This window comes from Erythrolamprus reginae, chromosome 1 (assembly GCF_031021105.1).
Source record: "Erythrolamprus reginae isolate rEryReg1 chromosome 1, rEryReg1.hap1, whole genome shotgun sequence".
Taxonomy (NCBI): Eukaryota; Metazoa; Chordata; class Lepidosauria; order Squamata; family Dipsadidae; genus Erythrolamprus; species Erythrolamprus reginae.
The window spans coordinates 296216517-296232111 of NC_091950.1; the positions used below are offsets into that span (position 1 = coordinate 296216517).

At 38.2% G+C, this 15595-nt stretch overlaps 1 protein-coding gene across 1 annotated transcript in view; it reads right to left on the reverse strand.

Moving 5' to 3' along the window:
* The window catches only part of PREP (prolyl endopeptidase), a 71645-nt gene that overhangs the window by 42456 nt on the left and 13594 nt on the right, over positions 1 to 15595 (reverse strand). Inside the window, exons 5-7 of the mRNA XM_070733291.1 lie at positions 14355 to 14564; positions 12504 to 12625; positions 3313 to 3418 (exon numbers count right to left, since the gene is read on the reverse strand). Of these exons, the coding sequence (XP_070589392.1) occupies positions 3313 to 3418; positions 12504 to 12625; positions 14355 to 14564 (438 nt within the window). The remainder of the gene's footprint in view (positions 1 to 3312; positions 3419 to 12503; positions 12626 to 14354; positions 14565 to 15595) is intronic.

Below are 15595 nucleotides of genomic sequence, written 5' to 3' on the forward strand. Positions count from 1 at the left end.
TACGCAGGACCACCAGTCTGATATTCCTGGCTTAGGCCATATTCTTGTGTACATGCAACTGACAGATAGGATACCAAATTATTGTTTTAACATAGCTTTTTTCTTATTTGTTATTACTCAATTCTAGAACTTTTAACTAGATACTCTTTGAGTATTTTTAATTGCACTGGTTTTTGATTGTAATAAATACTTTGAGTGACTGCTCTAAGAGTTAATGGAAGTTCATCTAAATCAGTGGTTCCAAGGGTTTTTTGCCTATGCCCCACCTAAGCATTTCAAATATCCTGATGCCCTCCTTCCTTATGACATATAATTCTTACTATTCAAAAAGTGAATAATGAGCCGGGGTGGTGCAGCAGGTAGAGTGCTGTACTGCAGGCCACTGAAGCTGACTGTAGATCTGAAGGTCAGCGGTTCAAATCTCATTACCGGCTCAAGGTTGACTCAGCCTTCCATCCTTCCGAGGTGGGTAAAATGAGGACCCGGATTGTGGGGGCAATAGCCTAGTTCTGTTAAAAAAGTGCTATTGCTAACATGTTGTAAGCTGCCCTGAGTCTAAGGAGAAGGGCGGCATAAAAATTGAATAAATGAAAATGAAATGAAATGTAAGGCGGAGGAAGCCTAAAAGACCATCAATTTGGTTTAAACAAGGTTCCAATTTCCCTCTTAAAAATCAAATTGCCCCCGTGGGGCGTGGGGCCCACATTGGGAACCACTGATCTAAACTATAACCTTAAGGGGAACTATTTCTAACTTTTAAAATCAGACATAATAAGTTAATTTGTTTCTTTGTTCAACTATTGCAAAAATACAACTATGCTGCTCTGTTTCTTCGCCACAGTCCACCAAGCCACGTGACGTCCTATTAAGATTATACTTTTAATTTGAAAAACCCACAAGAAGAAAAGAGACACCCTACAACAGTTTGCTGGTACCACAGGCAAGACTAAGATTTTCAGAATCTTGAGAATAAAAGCTTATCACACCAGACAGGGAGAGTGTAAAGAGGACAAATAAATTAAAACTCGAGAGCCAGTTTTCCTAGCAAGCAATCAAGTGCATGACTTATAGAAATGAACCTTATTTTTTGTCTGAGTTTTAAATCCCTATTTCAAGAACAAGACAGCTTGAGAAATGAAAAGAATATTAGGCTACATCCTCTTTCCACATTTCCCTTATGAAGTCCATTTGTTAATGTTGGAACTGTACTCGGAATGAAAGCCAATTAATCTTCCAGAACCGCTAGTATGTAATTAAGACTCGGTGGTTATATATCACACAATATCCACCAACATCATATACCAACAGACTGTGAATGTCTTTTCAATATTAGTCTGTAAGTGCACTTTTCACCATGTGGTTTTATCAGTTGAGTAGGGAATGTAACTAAGTTCATAAGATGAAATAGCAGAGTACAATGCAATAATAATTATGATGCCATTCTTCCATTATCTCCAGCCAACATGCTCCCTGATTAAGGAAGCTGTACTCCAACAGATATTTGCAGGTCATCAGGGAAAAGGCTATTCTATATGTTACCACCATGAATAGAGAATAGTTAATATGAAGAGAAAATAAATATATTTATATTTTAAATTCAGATTCAAATTGAATTTTGGAATCATAACTCATTTATATAACAATAGCAATGCAGTATTTCCATGAAAGCAATATGACTATAGATGTGTGAATTTTCCTACACAGTTGTAGTCCATTAAGAACTTTTTTTTTCTCTTTCATATTCCCAGGCATCACATTAGTTTTGATTTTTGTGGAAAGTGTATAACAAAGGAAATTCTCAACTGCTAGCCAATTTTCAAGAACACAGCTTACTATTATTTTTAAAAAAAGAAAAATAAATGAGAGATATACAGTGGTACCTCATGATACGAACCCCTCGTGATACGAACCCGGGGTTCGGAAAAATTTTGCCTCTTCTTACGAACTTTTTTTGGCTTACGAACCCACCGCAGATCGCAAAATGATGCTTCGCTGGGCGCCGCCACCCGGCTGTCACCTTTTAAAACAGCCGGGGGGCTTCTCGGCATTCTCCCGAACCCGAATTTTCGGGTTCGGGTGGCCGCCGAGAAGCGCCGCTGCCCGGCTGTCACCTTCTGAAACAGCCGGGAGGCTTCTCGGGGTTCTCCTGAACGCCGAACCCGGAAGTTCGGGTTCGGGTTCCGGAGGCCGCCGAGAAGCGCCCGGCTGTTTCAAAAGGCTACAGCCGGGCGGCGCCATTTTTGCGATCGGCAGCGGCGTTTTCTGCCGATCTGGCAGCTAGAAAGGAGGTGGGGAATCCCAATAGGGAATTCCATAGGCGGGTTCGGGAGAACGCCGAGAAGCCCCCCGGCTGTTTTAAAAGGTGACAGCCGGGCGGTGGCGCTTCTCGGCGGCTTCCCAAACCCGAACCGCAAAGTGCCATTTTGCGATTTTTTTTTCTTTTTGCACGGATTAATCGCTTTTACATTGTTTCCTATGGGAAACAATGTTTCGTCTTACGAACGTTTCGCATTACGAACTTACTTCCGGAATCAATTAGGTTCGTAAGACGAGGTATTACTGTACTGTGTCTTAATTTTTGAGCATAAAGGCTTTACAGGAAGTCCTCGAATTACAATAGTTCACTTAGTAACTGTTCAAAGTTACAACGGCACTGAAAAAAAGTGACTTATGACCATTTTTCTCATTTATGACCGTCACAGCATCCCTACGGTCACATGATTTACATTCGTATGCTTGACAACTGACTCACATTTATGACCATTGCAGTGACCCAGAATCTTGCGATTCCCTTTTGTGACTTTTTGACAAAGTTAGTGGGAAATTCACTTAACAACCAGGTTACTAATTTAAGATCTGCAGTGGTTCACTTAACAAAGGTGGCAAGAAAAGTTGTAAAATGAGGCAAAACTCACTTAACAAATGTGTCACTTAGCAACCATAAATTTGGGGCTCAATTGTGGTCCTAAGTTGCAGACCACCTGTAGAGAGAACCCAATTTAATAGACTGATGGGAGGAAGAATTCGATCTAAATGTCCATTCAACATGAATAGCATCTTTTGCATATAGTACATGTGAGTAAAACAGCAAATGGACTTTGTCTATTACTTCCAATTTCTACTACATCAAGGATGAAGATAATAATTATGTTATTAAGGTATTTTTTCCAGTTATTGATATATCTTGAATGCTGATTTGCAACACAATAAATGGCTGTTATATCAGTTACATTTGTACTGACTCAAGCATTGAAATCAAGCAAGCAAGCAACTAAGCAAAGGTTTGGCAAATCTAAAAAGGAGTGATCTTACCTGTTATATTACTTGATTCCTTCTGTAGTTTACAATACCACAATCTGTTTACTGGATCACATCCCTCCCGTATAGAAAGCAAAGCATATTGCCCATCATCAGATATCTAAGCATCACCAAAATTAAAGCAATGTCAATAAGAGAAAAATACCAGCTGCAAGTAATAATAACAACAACAATAATAATAATAATAGTAAAATAGAAAAAATAAAAATAACAAATATAATAATAATAATAATAATAATAATAATAATAATAATAATAATAATTTATTGGATTTGTATGCCACCCCTCTCCGTAGACTCAGGGCGGCTAACAACAATGACAAAAACAGCATGTGACAATCCAATCATAAAACAACTACAAACCCCTATTATAAAACCAAACATACACACAAACATACCATGCATAACTTGTAATGGCCTAGGGGAAAGGAATATCTCAATTCCCCCATGCCTGGAGGTATAAATGAGTCTTGAGTAGTTTACGAAAGACAGGGAGGGTGGGGGCAATTCTAATCTCTGGGGGGAGTTGGTTCCAGAGGGCCGGGGCCGCTACAGAGAAGGCTCTTCCCTGATGATGATGATGTCTGTTAGCAATAGCAATAGCATTTAGACTTATATATGACTTCACAGTGCTTTACAACCCTCTTTAAGCAGTTTACAGAGAATAAGCATATTGCCTTCCACAATCTGGGTCCTCATTTTACTGGCCTTGGAAGGATGGAAGGCTGAGTCAACCTTGAGGAGATTCGATTTGTCAAACTGCTGGCAGCTGGTGATCAGCAGAAATAGCTTGCAGTACTGCACTCTAACCATTGCACCACCGAGGCACTAGCTTGTTTCAGACAAAGTCAAAACACAATACTTGTCTTTAATAACATTCTGTGTCAGAAGGGTGCAACATTTATTGAAGCCCTGGAACAAACAAATGTCACTTGCGATGGGTATTAGAACTGGCAACATCCAATTTAATTTGCAGAAGTTAGTGCCACATAAGACTCTATCTCTCTGAATAAAACATGACTCAAAGTAGCAAACAGATTCTACTGAGAGCTAGAAGAAATAAATACTAAGACCATTATTTCCGCTAATCTAGCAAAATCGACTGGCTGGGTCCACATGTGACATTAAGTCATAATGTGGTTTATCTGAGTTTGTGTTGTTGTGCTCAATTGCTATTTCTTCAGCAAATAGGTGATATAGTATGTCATCCTAGTCGTGTGTGGCCTTGGGATCTCCAGTATTTCTTATCTAAATGTGAAACCCTCTGCAAGTAGTTTTAAAAGTGCTGAAAGCATCTAATATCCCCAATGTAAAGTTCATACTGAATATTAATTCTAAGCTAACAATGCCTTTAGTTTATCAAAGCAAAATTAGTCTTTGAAAACATCTCACTTTTGTTCAAGAATCCCTGTAGCATACTCTACATTGTTCTCTGTTAGGCTGGGAAAGAGCTGATAACACTTTGCTTAGTGGGATTCCCAAAACACCCTCTTAATGTAATCCTACAATGTATATAATACAGGTGGAATGACAGCTAAGTGTCTCTATTGCTACAACATCTTTTCATCAATTCATTTGAGAGCATGAAGGAATTTAAGAGTATCAAGAGGAAACATTGTTGACTCTTTGTGGAAAAACCCATCTGCAGATATTTTTGAGATATGTGAGATAAACAAAAATAGGCATTACAGTGTTCCTTCGATTTTCGCGGGTTCGAACTTCGCAAATAGCCTATACCACGGTTTTTCAAAAAATATTAATTATAAAACACTTCGCGGTTTTTTTCCTATACCACGGTTTTTCCCGCCTGATGACGTCATACGTCATTGCCAAACTTACGTCTGCCATTGCTGATTGGCCGAAATCTCGGCCAATCAGCATTTTTATCACAAAAAAAAATTATTGTTAATAAATAATTATGTTTATAAATATCAGAATCACTAAGTGTCTTATTCAATTGTGAGTACCAGTAATAATGGTGAGTAAATGTTTGTTAAGGGAATGGGAAATGGTAATTTAGGGGTTTAAAGTGTTAAGGGAAAGCTTGTGATACTGTTCATAGCCAAAAATGGTGTATTTACTTCCGCATCTCTATTTCATGGAAATTTGACTTTCGCGGATGGTCTCAGAACGCATCCCCCGTAAAAATCGAGGGAACACTGTATTGGCCAAAATATGCATATATGCTTTAGCAGACACCCTCCTCTACCTCACTTGTTTGAAATAGTGAGAAGCAATGGCATTTGTATCACATTCTTGCATTCTCTCACTATGGGGTTGGGAAAACTTTCACTTATGGGACGAATTTTTGAGGTCCTCCCAGGGAGGACCTTACAACCTTACATTTAGTGACCATTCAAAGTTACAAAGATACTGAAAAAAAATGATTTACAGTGATCCCTCGATTATCGCGAGGGTTCCGTTCCAAGACCCCTCGCGATAATCGATTTTTCGCGATGTAGGGTTGCAGAAGTAAAAACACCATCTGCGCATGCGCGCCCTTTTTTCATGGCCGCGCATGCGCAGATAGTGGAGTTTAGCAGCGAGGAGCCAAATCGGGGTTTCTTCGTCTGCTCGCTGCTGCTGCGGCCGCCCAGCAGCTGATCTGCTCGGCAGCGCAGCAGCAGCGAGCAGACGAAGATCGGGGTTTCCCCGCCGCCCACGCAAAGGGGAAACCCCGATTCGGCTCCTCGCTGCGCTACCGAGCAGATCAGCTGCTGGGCTGCCGAAGGAACCTTCCCTGGGTCTTCCTCGCTGATGCCCCCGCCCGCCCGCCAGCAAGAGGGGGAGAGATAGAGAAAGAGAGAGAAGGAAAGAAAGAGATGAGAGAGGGAGGAAGAGAGTGTGAGAGAGGAAGAAGCAAGATAGAGAAAGAGAGAGAGAAAGAAAGATGAGAAAGGAAGGAAGAGAGTGACGTCATCGGGTGGAAAAATCGCGATATAGCGTTTCGCGAAGAACGAGATCGCGAAAATCGAGGGATCACTGTATAACCATTTTTCACACATGACCATTACAGCATTTCCTTGGTCACGTGTACTATTAAGATGCTTGGCAATTGGGGTCATATTTATGACAATTATAGCATCCTGGGATCATGTGATCACCTTTTGCAACCTTCTGACAAGCAAAGCCAATGAGAAAGTCAGATTCACATTACAACCATGTTTCTAATTTAACAGCTGCAATGATCCACTTAAGGACTGTGGCAAGACAGATTGTAAAATGGGGCAAAACTCACTTAATAACTATCTCACTTAACAACCAAAATTTAGAGCTCAATTGTGGTCATAAGTCCAGGACTATCTGTATTAATTTCCAGCTGCACCGGGTTTTTTTAAATAAATAAAAATGGGCTGAAATTTTTGACCTGCCTCACCAGTAATATCAGGACATTATTTAGTCAGGACATAATCAGGACATTCAGTCTTCAGAGCCAAATTTTAAATGGAAAAGAAATGGCTCCCTATTTCTAACTTGGTACATATATTCTGCCAGAGTTATAAAATTCATAACCAGATATATTTTTAATGAAGTTCCCTTTTATTGTCATCAATGTACCTCTAGCGTTGCTTAAAAGTTTGTGAACCTTATTAGCCAGCAAATAAATAAATATATGTAATATTTATAACTCATTTGTTTAATGGGTTTATATATTATGTAATATTTGTAACTCATGTATTTGTTTGTTTGTTTGTTTAATCCTATTTAGAAGTGGTCCATCTCCCTCATAGAATGACTCTGGTCAGTTAATTTTTTAGTATTTGAGAGACATTATGCTTTAGATCATATTTATACAGAATTATTTAAAATTTAAAAAGGGGATTCAAACTTTTTAGGTACCTCTGGATGCAAATAGGAACTAAATATAATTAGCAAATAGTTTTGCAAAATCTGTGATGATAAGGTACAGGCTCAAAAATGAACCTCAAGATATTCCGTCATCCAAGTACAGCTCCATAAATATTCTGAACTATAGGTAGAGAGGATAGCGGCTGAGTGTTCTGTACATAAAAGACTCTGGGTTTAAATGAACAGGAACAATCAAAAGGCAAAATTATTTTGTTGTTTTGCAGGTTCATTAAAATGCACCCCCTCCCCCCCCCCTTTCAGGACAGATTCAAGCCTTCTGTTCAAAACTAGGCCTATTCTAGAAAATAAGATTTTTTAAATTAACAACACTGAGGGGAAAAATAGGACACTGGGGATTTTTCTATTGATTTTCCATCAAAATGCTAACAACAACTAATCCTGCTTAGCATTGTTTTGAGATCAACCAAAGTCAGCTTAGGGCTGTCCCATTTTCTTTCAGCCTATTCCACAATAAGATAAAAAAAACAATTTTTAATGTCTCTAGCCCTGTGTGTGGAGTCCTACTAAATATGATTCTGTTTACCCAATCATCTAAAGAGGGCTTGCTAAAGATTCCAGCCCAAAGCGTAGATCAAAAGTCATAGCCATTGTTTCATTAAACATCTTCCCTTCAAAATATACATGGCATCTGATGTTCTGGCCTTTTGGAAGGGGCTTAAGATCATTCTTCTTTAGTGGACCTTAAGCCCAGAATTTATTTATTTATTAGATTTATAGACCACCCTTCTCCTCGCAGACTCGAGCAGCTGAGAATGAGGATTTTGACCTGCTATTTAGGTTTTTTAAAATGTAACATTATGTTGGTTTCAATCTCTCTACCCAGAGACTGAAGCAGGGCTAGCTATAAATATTATAAATAAATATATGTTCCATATCTTATTTTCCTCAAGTCTTAAATTTTTCCAATGCTTGGTTCACTTCTAAAGATCCTGACTATTTCCTTTATCTTCTATTACCCTGTCTAGCTTCCATGCCTTCTTTAGGCCAATTTCTCATCCATCCTGTTATCTTGACAATGCCACAGTTCAACTGGTCCAAGAACGCATGTGTGAACTTTTGCGTTCCGGCACAACTGTTCTATTTCCTCTTCTGGAAGACTGCCTGTGGAGATAACCAGTCTGTCTGTTTTTACTCCCCAGAATTCAAAACATTAATGAAAATCTAATGCATCACATCTCCTGTTACTGTACAATCCATCCTTGAGATTTCAACCACTACTGTTCTTAAGTGCTTTATAATCTCATTACATTAGTTCTATCTGGACTACTTTATTGAAAAGAAAGATCCACCCAAACTATTCCTTTGTGCTTTGCGATAAATGCTTCTAGATAAAGAAATAAGGCTTTTACAATAAAAACACTTAAGAAAAACACTTATTGAAAGTTGGATGCCTTTCTTGAGTTACTTGAAGAGGGACCAGGATAGAGGAAAAAATATTTATAGACTAATCTAATCATTCCAATGTTATATATATTATATTTGTCCCATGTTGAACCTCTCCATAACAATAGAAAAAATAAGACAAGTCCATTTAAAATCACCATGGTTTTTTGCTTTGATTCATACCATTTACTAGCGCCACCTTCTGGGAAGTATCTCAAACTCATTTCTATTTCCAGTCAAATATACTTGCTTATAACTAGAACCGATACAGAGGAAAAGATATTGAGGAACAGAGATCAGTTAAGTTTGGCCGGGATGATCTTCATGAACACATAATCTTAGTGTTGCTGACTGCACCATGAATAGATTGACAAAGTCTTGTTCGAGGATGTTCTTTTTAACTTTCCAAACTAATCAGTCTTTTGGAATCCCAATACTGTAAAAAGCCCTCCATTCAAGTTCTGACTGGATCTGCTCTCTTTAACTTTTGAACCTAAACAAGACTGCTCTGGTGTTGCCAGCTGATGGGACAATAGCTTTTTAGGATCCTTTGCCCTTATTTGCAAACTTTTAAAAAAGAAAAACTTTACCAAAGGGAATTGTTGGACTGTTTTATTCTTTCCTACCTGGAAATCAAGACAGTGAATGTGTCTATTTCCTAACCATAATTTATCTTTATCCTATAACAATCCTGTGAGTCAGACTAAACTAAGAGATGATGGTTAGCATCATGGAGCATGCTAGGCCAAAATGTGGCCCTGGCTGATACATAAGCCAGTAACAGTCACAGGGTCATTCAATGATGTTTATAACTATGGCTTTAAAACTTTCTTTTACATAAGAAAAATATTACATTTCATGGGAATCTAAAAAAGCACAGATTGGAAGGAAGGAGAAATTATTGAAATGCAATATTTTTTCTTCTCTTTTCACTCCTCTTTTCATGATTCCAGGACTGCCTGGGCAAATCCCCACATTTTTCTTGGCAGTGTTTTTCAGAAGTGGTTTGCCATGCCTCCTCACTAAGGCTAAGACAAAATAAGTAGATAATTTTGTCAACCGTAAAATCAACCATAAAATTTATGGTTTCCAGGTTTCTGTCCTGATGCATTAAAAATTATATCAAACTAGCTTTGAAAGTAATTTTAGGTGATTCATTTTCTTAGATCTTTCCAAAGGTTATTAAACTAATATTTATCCATTTATAGTTTTGTGGATTTTCCTCTTTTACATCTAGTATGTTATTCAACTTAACCAATAAAATTGGTGGGCAAAATCTTGGGGAATTTTTTTAAATTTCAATTAATATGGGCCTCCATTTCAATACACAATATGCAAAGGTTTTCAAAGAGCCTAAGAACCTCACACATCTTATATGTGGACTTAGCAACTATATTTTCAATATTAGTCGTCAAAATGTGTCAGGAAAAGAACAAATAATCAAGTCTGACAAAATGACAAGGAAAGTGCCTTTAATTAACAGCTAAGGCTGTAAACATAGGAACCACCTACAGCTATATAATCAAAAGTTATTAATTCCTTCACATAAATATATACCTGTGCAAGCTCCTGTTATTATATCAAATTTAATATATTTAGCAAAATGAGACATCACTCTTTAATAATTTTTTTCATTAATAATATTTTGGAGCTGAAGACCAAACCAGAATACACTAAAGATATTCTCTCAGACAGTAAATCTCACTGAATTTAGCAACTTAAATTTGACTTTAAAATGCTTAAAAACTATATTAAAACTATACTTGGCATTTTATTGGCTGAGAGATGTGTACTTCCAAGTATAGTACACATCTATCAGCCAATAAAATTGCTCTGAAAGCAATAAACCTCTACATAGACCCCCAAACCTAATTTGATTTAGAGATTTTCAAGAACCATAGGCTAATAGTTACATGTATAAGTGAAACTCGAAAAATTAGAATATTGTGCAAACGTTCATTTACTTCGATAATGTAACTTAAAAGGTAAAACTTAATATATGAGAGATATTCATAACATGCAGGGCAAGATAGTTCAAGCTGTGATTTGTCATAATTGTAATGATGATGGGGTATAACTCATGAAAACTCCAAATCCCCCATCTCAGAAAATTAGAATATTATATGCGATCAATAAAAAATGCTTGTACATAGAACAATATTGGACTTCTGAAACATATAAGCATGCATATGTACTCAGTGCTTTGTTTGGTGCCCTTTTGCAGCAATTACTGCCTTAATGTGGCGTGGCATGGATGCTACTAGCTTGTGGCACTGCTGAGATGTTATGGAAGACCAGCATGCTTCAATAGCGGCCTTCAGTGCTTCTGCATTGTTTGGTTTCATGTCTCTCATCTTACTCTTGGAAATTCCCCATAGATTCCTTAGGGCGGTCAAGTGAAGCGAGTTTGCTGGCCAATCAAGGACAGTAATCCCACTGTCATTGAACCAGGTTTTAGTGCTTTGGGCAGTGTGGGCAGGTGACAAGTCCTGCTGGAAAATTTAAGTCACCATCCTCATAAATCTTGTATGCGGATGGAAGCATGGAGCACTCCAAAATCTCCTGTGTTGACCCTGGACTTAATGAAGCACAGTGGATGAATACCAGCAGATGACATGACTCCCCAAATCAACACAGACTGTGGAAACCTTTGCATCCCATTTGGAAACCAAGGATCCACAGTATGGAGGAAGAATGGAGAGGCACACACTGCAAGATGCTTGAAGTCCAGTGTAATATTTCCACAGTTTGTGTTAATTTTGGGAGCCATGTCATCTGCTCAGTACGAAGTACATATGTATGTTTATACTTTTCAGAAGTCCAATATTGTTTTATATGCAATCCTTTTTTATTGATCGCATGTAATATTCTAATTTTCTGAGATGGAGAATTTGGGGTTTTCATGAGCTGTACCCCATCATCATCACAACTTGAACTATCCTGCCTTGCATGTTATGAATCTCTCTCATATATTAAGTTTCACCTTTCAAGTTACATTACTGACATAAATGAACGTTAGCACGCTATTCTAATTTTTTGAGTTTCACCTGTAATTGGAATAGTCCATTTGTCAATCACAGATTAACTGAACTAGAGCTTTGACAGCAAAATTTCAACAAGGCAAAAAAAACCCCCACCCGTCTTACAAAGAAGAGTTTTTAAATCTGTCAAGAACTTCTATATAGAACTGTCAAGTATGTAGAACTCTGTGTTCTTTTGATGAGCATATAACCTGGAATATTACACCAAGATACTTAAAACTTCTCATTTGTTCAGTCTCCTGTGCCTCTCATTCTACTCTGCTTTTTAGGGTTGGGTGAGTGGGTTTTTGGCCAAGCCATCATTTTAGTCTTTTGAAACTAATAGCTCATTTATCCTATAGTATTGCACTAAACATCTGAGGAGTCAGTTAAGGCCACCAGGAATTGTTGCATCATCGGTGTATAGCAAGAATAAAAGCTTAACAGATACAATTTTGGGAGGGTAGAAATTACTCTATAAATTGGTTTATGTATAGATTAAATATGAAGGAAGCCAAAAGTACCTCCCTGTATTCAGAGAATTAATCTGATGAACTTTCTGAATTACATATTATCTTTTTGTGGTCATCTTCATTGGCCTCATTTTATGGTATTCAAATCCTCTACTCAGAATTGAACTCATAGATTTTTGAATGTATTGCTTTTAAGAGCATCCAGGCTGTGGTGTTTGGCAATTGCAGAAAAAAATATATAGAAGCTATCAAAGTAATCTATATACCATTAACCTTCCATTCAGCTTTTAGAACAAATAATTATCCACATCATATTTGACTAATACAAAAGAAACAAGAAACAGAGCCAATGTATTTGACAAACAACAGATGGGTCACTAAACACAGTTTATTTTACTTTATCATCTACCAATATGAATCGTGCAAAGACTACGTCATACCTCAACTCCACCCATCCATTTTGGCTCATGAGGAAATTCGGCACATAAAACATCTTTTGACTGGTCAGTTCCCAGGACATGATAGTATAGTTTCTGATGCAAATTGGTTGATGTTTCAGTGCCTGGAGAAAACAGCATATTTGATTACCTGTATGCAAGTTGTCGTTCGAAAACATCAATGATAAGAATTCGCAACATCTACAGAGTAAAAGTTGTTCAACCTGAAAGGTAGCAAATTATGTAATTCATATAATTATTTACCAGATTGCTGGAAAGACCAGCCCTACTTGCCAAAAGGTTTTCTCTTGTCAGCAGAGATAATTACATCACTACCTAAATATAATACCTCTACATTATTTGTTTTATTTAAAAGTAAGCTGCCGCATTTCTTTTACTTACTTACATATTTATTTGTTAGGAAAGTGAAATATCACTTTGGCTGTAACTTAAAAACCTCTTTGGTTTCAAGAAACCGAGATGAGCTGTTAGTACAAGGTACATGGTTGTTAGGGTTTGCCATTGTAAACTACCTATTGTAGTGTCTTGTACTATCACTTTAAATATTTTAAGCTGGTTCACCATAAGAGGGCGCCAATACTCCTTCCCTCAATGATGCTTTTTTGCTCATTCGCTTTTGCTTTGCCTTGAGGGGGGAGTGTATTTGCTTAGTGCTTGTTATGGATTGTTTCTATTTTGTATATATGTAAATAGTACTTATTAAGCATAACTAAGCCTGTGTCTTTTTCTTTGGCTTTACCACACATCCACACTCTGTTAAAATTCTCTGGTCAGTGTATGTCAAAGGTCTCATAGTTTAGCTTCAAATTCAGAAACCTGTCTTGATCTAAGTACAGTAGAGGTCCCCAAACCGGTTTAATGGAAGAAATTTTTTCCAGAGACTGTGTGTGAGAGGGAGGACGAGTGTGTAACCTAGATCCGTACATGTGGAGTTTACAGAAGTATTTATGCTCCTCTGAGAATCTAGTACCTGATGATCTGAGGTGGAACTGAGGCAGTGATGCTAGCACCGGGGAGCGGCACCAGGTACATATGAAGCTTCGCTCATTTGTCCACTGCTCACCTCTAGCTGTGCGGCCCTTTTCTTAACAGACTACAGATTGGTACCAGTCCAGGCCCAGGCTCTGGGGATCCCTGAGAAACGGGACCTAGATCAGGGGTGAAATTCAAACATTTTCCCTACCGGTTCTGTGGGCATGGCTTGGTGGGCATGGCAGGGGAAGGATAAAGAAACTCCATTTATGAATAAAGAAACTCCATTTATTTCTATGCTCTCCTATAATTCAACACATTCCATACAGGCACTCGGTCCTTATCTCTCTTAGCTGCATTTCTCATATTCCTTCTCCTGCTCCACTTAACAAGATTTATTTTCCTAACAGCATGACTTTAAGAAACAACAGAACTGACGGTTAACAACACAGAATCCTTTTGCTTACTTTAATGCGGCAAAAAACACATCCATTTTCCCTTCGGCAACGTTGAAACTCCACCCTTCTTCTGCACTGACCCCGACATGCCAAATACATCACTACAGTATTTAACCCATTCCTCTCCTTAATATCTTCTTCCAGACCTCTGTTCTCTACGTTTTTGGACCCTTCTGAATTTAGGGTTAACCCAGCGAGCGTCTGATTCTCCCTTGCTAGATCCTGAACTCATAGCCCCATCCTGTGGCTGGCCTCCCACCTGTTCTACAACCTGTAACCCCGGCCCCCCCACTAATTCATAAACACTATCTGAATCCGAGCCCTCAACATATTCATCATCCTCCCACTGATTAGGAGTATGTACAACAGATTCCTATACAAACCTTTATTGCCTGCCACTTACCATCACTTTTGCCATCACTTTTGGGGTAGGAATTGTAGAACATGCCTCTGCCATCATGTGTCCAAGCCATACAACTGAATTTTACCATTTCCAATGTGTCTGGAAGTTCTTCAGCACCGTCCACCTTCATAAATTTAATCGTTACCCAATCTGATCCACTGGAACTCAAGCCATATGCAAAATATTCACCGTCTTCACTGAATGCAAAACCTGCAGGTTATTTACAAATCATATTAGTGATATTTTCTTTTAGATTATTGTCGTGTTTCAATTTTTTGAAGTTGGTGTCTCTCCAGATGTGTTGGTAATACAAGTCTCAACATTCTTAACAATCATAGTTAAAAGCTACTCTATTTCCTTTACTACATAAGCAACAAACAAAAATTATTATTATTATTATTATTATTATTATTATTATTATTATTATTATTATTTATTAGATTTGTATGCCGCCCCTTTCCGCAGACTTGGGGCGGCTCACAATAGTGATAAAAACAATACATGGTAACAAATCTAATAATTAAAATCTAAAATAACAGTTTTACATTAAAAAGTCTAAAAAGAAATATATATATATATATATTTATATATCACATGTTTTTTGCTGAAATTTTAAAATTAGGATGGCACCATTTCAGCCTTGTTTTATATATATTTATGTTGTGGTTAGCTCTGGCCCAGCTCCTGCCCCAGGGACTGTGGATGTGGGGGAGACATCCACATGCTGCAGGCCTGTTTCCCCCCCCCCCCCAGTGGAATCTACTGATGAAGGCTCCTCTGACCAAGAAGACATGAGTGACAGGGAGGAGGAGAGTGTGGCAGACAGCTCAGAAGGAAATCAATTATCTAGCTCCTCCTTGGATTCAGAACCAGAGTTAATGATACAGCCACGCATGCGGAGAGCGATGCATAGGCAACAACAACTGAGAGATTATTATCAAAGAAAATGAGGCCACCTGTGGTTGGGTGGGGCTGTGGTAATTAGTGAGGCTGCTATAAATAGCAGCCTGTGGGTTTGGCCATTGTGGAGGATTATCTGATCGTTGTGTTTCATGACTGCTTTACTGACTTTGACCTTTTGTGTGCTGATTCCCCCCCCCCCCCGGCTTGGAAATTAAACCAGAGCAAAGTGTGTTTCACTTTGTGAAAGAAGAAGGACTGTGAATTGCCTCACAGCTGAAAGCTAAGTATCACAGAACTGATAAGGGACTTGTACAAATTACCAGTTTGTTTGGAGACCA